General features: G+C 27.5%; 1 protein-coding gene across 3 annotated transcripts in view; it reads right to left on the reverse strand.

Annotated features, from left to right (window-relative positions):
- Window positions 1-469: 469 nt before the first annotated feature.
- mRpL10 (mitochondrial ribosomal protein L10) overlaps window positions 470-7,311 on the reverse strand; it is a 74,161-nt gene continuing 67,319 nt past the window's right edge. For all 3 annotated transcript variants that reach the window (XM_068353484.1, XM_068353483.1, XM_068353482.1), the window contains exons 5-6: window positions 1,697-1,885; window positions 470-639 (exon numbers count right to left, since the gene is read on the reverse strand). In XM_068353484.1, the coding sequence (XP_068209585.1) occupies window positions 541-639; window positions 1,697-1,885 (288 nt within the window). In that variant the 3' untranslated portion in view covers window positions 470-540. The remainder of the gene's footprint in view (window positions 640-1,696; window positions 1,886-7,311) is intronic.

Consider the following 7,311-nt stretch of genomic DNA (forward strand, 5'->3'; position numbering starts at 1 on the left):
GTATCCCTCCGCCTGAGGTTACCCCTCATAGAAAACGGGAATAGGGTAAACTACACAAAACTCTGGTCGGATGGGAGGAGATCCCAGATACTCCTAAGAAAGTAGTTCGAGGTAAGTACTCCGTGTTGGAACAAATAAAGATTAGCATTAACAGAGATATGAAAATATAAGAATAACAGTATGGAAGTACAAACAGCTTAATCTGCTATATGGTGTGCTGGATTCATCGAAAAGAAGCATATTGATTAATGAGGTTGTAATGGAGAATGAATTTTCATATATTAAATTTAAGCAATCTTATTTCTCCTATGGTTACATTCCCTTCGGTGATTAGAGGACATGGTAATTATATAGTACTTGCTAACAATTTTCACATACCCTTATTATCAACTAGTGCACAAAAAAGCCATATATCAACTTATGATTTATACACCTATGCATGAAAATGATAAAAATATTAGATTAGGTCTACAGTGTAACCATTTATTAACAAAGTCTGCACTGGCAATGTACAATATATCGAAATGAGGTAATTCCATTTTACGAAGCATCAGGTTCTATGGCACGCTCTTGACTTTCTTTCTCAGGCGTTTTAGTTTGGTCTGATACATATCTACCTAATGCTGCTGACAATTCCGTCTGAAAAGAAAAAGACTTGGTCACATAAAACTTCATTAAGACAAAAATAATTGTTAAATAAAAATAAAACACATTGACATGCATACAATAACTGCCATAATCAATTCTTATGAATTCTTTATGGTAACCTCATGTCAGGTTTATGAATATTACTTGCTAGATTTAGAATACGAATCTTATTTCTACGTACTGTACTCTATACCTAACAGAAGGATTTTCGCTAAAATTCATAGTGGAAATTGGGTTGATGTGAAGTTAGATGATACTGGGTGTGATGACACCTTTGGAAATGGGTGAAATATAGAAGAAAAAAAGCAATGCAGTCAACTGTTGATTAGAGGTTCCAAAAATCTCAAATTACCATCTAATGTGTTGCTTACAACATGCAGCAGACTGTACATCTCAATGAGGGTAGTAATGAATATATAAATTTACATGAAAATAATATCAAATGAGCACTGACCTAGGTGGGTCACCTTTCTGTCACCCAGGTAAAGAACTTAGGGTTAAAAATAGATAAATGTATTACAACAATGTAATAATCCTGTGATACAAACAAGAAATTTTCTGGTTACAACAAAACTACTTTGAACACAGACAAATAAGAAACCATAAAAACTAGACAATTCATTCAACCTGTTTTATGACTTTCTCTATATTTCATTTATTAACTAAAGTCTTTTACATCTTGTCTGTTCAGCTTCTGAAATACATTTCAATTTCCTTTCGCTAACTTGGGTCAGCACTATAAGAGCATAGAAATATAACTACTGTATTGTGCTATCTAATGGCTTCAGGTGTTGATGGGACACCTTGTATATAAATTGAAAAGTTTGGTACATTTGATCATCCCTTACTCCAACTCTCAAACTTCATAGTTAAAACAAAACTTTGTTGACAAAACTTAATACTTTTCTTTGTATGATGAGGTCAAACAAAGTTTTGACTTGATTGTTTGTCTATCCTTCCCCTTCCACAATCAAAACAATTAATTTACAGCATATCACTTTACTGGGGTTCATAATAAAAGAATCAATAGTCCAAGAACAATACATACTTGATGATAAGTGAGATTTTGGGAAAGTTTCTGAAGGGGGCTCTGAAGAATTCCAACAAGTTGACCATGTAATACAGGAAGTGGTGGCAAGGCAGCATACCGCTCCATATCCCTTATGCTCATTAGACGTCCTTCCACCACTCCTGCAAGAAGCACTAGACCCCGCATCCTCTTCATCATCTTAAGTAACTGGAATGTAAAAAGAAATAGTATCAAACTAAAGCAATGATTATTATTATTATTATTACTAGCTAAGCTACAACCCTACTTGGAAAATCAAGATGCTATAAGCTCAAGGGCTCCAACAGGGAAAAATACCCCAGTGAGATGAGGAAATAAATAAACAATATAAGAAGTATGAACAATTAAAATAAATATTTTAAAAACATTAACAACATTAAAACAGATACTTGATATGTAAACTATAAAAGGACTTATGTCAGCCTGTTTAACATAAAAACATTTGCTGCAACTTTGAACTTTTGAAGTTCTATTGATTCAACTACCCAATTAGGAAGATCATTCCACAACTTGGTGACAGCAGGAATAAAACTTCTAGAGTACTGTGTAGTATTGAGCTTCATGATGGAGAAGGCCTGACCATTAGAATTAACTGCATGCCTAGTATTACGAACAGGATGTAACCGTCAGGGAAGATCTGAATGTAAAGGATGGTCAGAATTATAAAAAAATCTTATGCAACATGCATAATGAACTAATTGAACAACGGTGCCAGAGATTAACATCTAGATCAAAGACTATATACTGAAGGAAGATAGGAAGGCTCAGGCTTTTAACACACAAATGAGTGTGCTATGAAAAGATGCCAGATACTCCCATGTAAAACGAATGGCTCCATCTGTTGAGCGAGCAACCAAACATTCAGAGCGGTAATGCTTACGGGTATATAGGATGGAATTCGATTGTAAATTTTGCGACATATTTGTTCATAATTTGCATTACTATGTCAGTATATTTTACTCATATATTCATGATATTCTTAAATTTTAGGTAACTAAATTGCAAATTATGTTTCTCAGTATTTTTCAGAAATTCAATAGCTATATCTCTTATGATTTAGTTAATTTTCTTGCAAATTTAAGTATTGTACAGTATATTACAACCATTTTTAAATGTTCTATACAAAACCAGTTTGTAGGCCACTGTAAGATGGAGAGATATTAGGTGTATAAAAACACAATTGTATTTTATTTTTTATTGAAATGGAAAAGCATGATGCACTCATGTATAGTTTAGTATTAGAAACTAATAAATGTATAAATGTACAATCAGAAGAATCAAAATAACACAAAATTGTATCACACACAAAAATAATCAAAAGGGGGTTGGAAATAGAAATAAGGTAGCATACAAGCCAACAAAAAATGAAAAACAAAAGAGATTTACTGTGGCTGCCTTGCCTTAATCTTACATCCAATATCAGTGGGGCTTACTCATTAGTAGCACATACTGCATGTATTATACTGTTTGGACTCGCCGTTCTTTGTCCTTAGGGAACCTGTGAAATACCAAATGAGGATCGGTTTCTTTTTGTTTATGGCACACAACACACTTGTGTGACTTCTTTACTGTTGGCGCCATGATTTCGTTTGAGTCAACTGTCAAATTCTGAATATAAACAAACAGACGACAAACGATGTATACCTACAACGCCATCTGAAATCGGAGCAACCAACTATTGTGTTCACTTTGGAGTTGCCAACTAGCGTATTAACATAATATTTTGAGCCTTCCTATCTTCCTTCAGTATATAGTCTTTGATCTAGATCAGGAATAAGAAATCCTAAGTTCCTGTACAACAAATTAAGATGCGAATCAGCAGCAGAAGGCCAGACAGGAGAACAATACTCGAAACAAGGTAGAATGAAAGAATTAAAGCACTTCTTCAGAATAGATTGATCACCAAAAATCTTAAAAGACTTTCTCAATAAGCCAATTGTTTGTGCAATTGAAGAAGACACAGACCTAATGTATTCTCAAAAGTAAATTTGCTGTAGAGAATCACACCTAAAATTTTAAGTCACACAAAGTTAAAGAAACATTATCAATGCTGAGATCCGGATGTTGAGGAGCAACTGTCCTCGATCTAATTACAATCATACTTTGATTTTGTTTGGATTCAACTTCATACCCCATAATTTGCACCAAGCATTAATTTTAGCTAGATCTCTATCAAGGGATTTGGCAACCCCAGACCTACATTCAGGAGATGAAATTGATGTAAAGAGAGTAGCATCAACAGCATATGCAACACCAGACTTTAGTATATATATATATATATATATATATATATATATATATATATATATATATATATATATATATATATATATATATATATATATATATATATATATATATATATATATATATATATATATATATATATATATATATATATATATATATATATATATATATATATATATATATATATATATATATATATATATATATATATATATATATATATATATATATATATATATATATATATATATATATATATATATATATATATATATATATATATATATATATATATATATATATATATATATATATATATATATAATATATATATATATATATATATATATATATATATATATATATATATATATATATATATATATATATATATATATATATATATATATATATATATATATATATATATATATATATATATATATATATATATATATATATATATATATATATATATATATATATATATATATATATATATATATATATATATATATATATATATATATATATATATATATATATATATATATATATATATATATATATATATATATATATATATATATATATATATATATATATATATATATATATATATATATATATATATATATATATATATATATATATATATATATATATATATATATATATATATATATATATATATATATATATATATATATATATATATATATATATATATATATATATATATATATATATATATATATATATATATATATATATATATATATATATATATATATATATATATATATATATATATATATATATATATATATATATATATATATATATATATATATATATATATATATATATATATATATATATATATATATATATATATATATATATATATATATATATATATATATATATATATATATATATATATATATATATATATATATATATATATATATATATATATATATATATATATATATATATATATATATATATATATATATATATATATATATATATATATATATATATATATATATATATATATATATATATATATATATATATATATATATATATATATATATATATATATATATATATATATATATATATATATATATATATATATATATATATATATATATATATATATATATATATATATATATATATATATATATATATATATATATATATATATATATATATATATATATATATATATATATATATATATATATATATATATATATATATATATATATATATATATATATATATATATATATATATATATATATATATATATATTATATATATATATATATATATATATATATATATATATATATATATATATATATATATATATATATATATATATATATATATATATATATATATATATATATATATATATATATATATATATATATATATATATATATATATATATATATATATATATATATATATATATATATATATATATATATATATATATATATATATATATATATATATATAATATATATATATATATATATATATATATATATATATATATATATATATATATATATATATATATATATATATATATATATATATATATATATATATATATATATATATATATATATATATATATATGGTATAACGGTGCGTGTGGGTATACAGAACTCACCAATAATCAGAAACCTTTTCTAAGCCAACACCGACAGTCCACACACACAGTACCGAAAAAAACTTTTAACACTAAAATAAAGCCCTTAACACTAGACCTTCAACCATATGCCATAAACCAGCAACAAATAATCACATCTTAATACCAACATAAGCGAAAACACTTAAATATTAAACATATAAGTTTGTGTGTGGTCACCGTCGTCCACATACGGGTAACTCCTGACTCACTGCCACAACTTCCTGGCAAAGAGTATTAGCCTACGGCCAATTTCACTGCGCAATCGCTTAACTTTATATTCTCAGTATATCATCTCCATGTCCAGGCCAAACCAGTGTCGTCATCATCATCATCATCATCATCATCATCCGGAACTTATATTAGGCTTGGTCATCAACAGTTACAAGAGCGGTCTATATCTAAACGATTAAACGTACAGGGTCGTCATCAATCTATCTATAAAATGTGCGGCAGGCAACCAACAGTCTACAGACAAACAAAAACTCCAAAGGAATCCAAAGGAGGAATTGCGGCGCTAATACAAAAATCACTTCAAAGCCGGCTGGTCGATGAACAAAAAATAAGATTCCAGAATTCAGGACACAACTGACTCCTGCTACAGTCAAATAGAAATGCTTTCGCCCAAGACATTCATCACCACCCTAACTTAGCTAAAAAATGTAAACAAACAACCTCAATTATACCAAGTCTTTCCCACTACAAATAATCATTACACTAACTACCCCTCGTTCAGTGGCGCGCACCCCAGACACAAACACACGTATACCCGCACCTACACACACACACACACACACACACACACACACACACACACACACACACACACACACTCTCTCTCTCTCTCTCTCTCTCTCTCTCTCTCTCTCTCTCTCTCTCTCTCTCTCTTTGGCAAAACAAAAGCAAATAAAATAAAATTAATCCTCCACAAGATGATTACCTTCAGCAAACCCAATAAGATGTTGCCAAAAGACATTCAAAAACTTCAGATAATATGGGAGCTATAGAAATTGGGCAGTTATCAGTAGGGACTTGAGCTCCCACAAACCCATAGTGGAGTAACATTACCAATTTTCCAATAAGTGCTATTAGCTCCTCTTCCTTCTAACTTGCACAGAATAACAGATAACTTTGGAACTAAGAAATCTGCAGTCTTTTTAAAAACAAAAACAAAGGAAAAAGCATCAAGGTCCATCAAAAGAGCTTTAATTTCATGAGATCAAAAAGCTAAACTAGTTAGTTTAGCCTTAGAAAAACAAGAATGAGAAAGTTCAAGTTTCTCATTACTCTGCTTACTGTCAAACACATCTGCCAAAGGGACAATGAGTGACAGAGCCATCTGGTTTAAGTAAAAGAGGAACTGATGCATCTACACCAAAGAGTGCAGATTTATGGGTAGTCCACCAATTATGCTCCTGGGTTGTACCAGAAAGGATTTCTTTTATGGCTAAATTGTATTCCTTTTTAGGTGAAACAAACTCTGAGTAAAAGCTCTAAGCTGAGTACTGTATAGTTATTCCAGGTCAAATCTGATCTGTTACCCTTCCAAAGATGATAGGCCTCCTACTTCTCCAAATATGCACGTCTACAATCATCATTGAACCATACTTGACATTCA

The sequence above is a fragment of the Palaemon carinicauda genome, chromosome 30 (assembly GCF_036898095.1).
Source record: "Palaemon carinicauda isolate YSFRI2023 chromosome 30, ASM3689809v2, whole genome shotgun sequence".
NCBI lineage: Eukaryota > Metazoa > Arthropoda > Malacostraca > Decapoda > Palaemonidae > Palaemon > Palaemon carinicauda.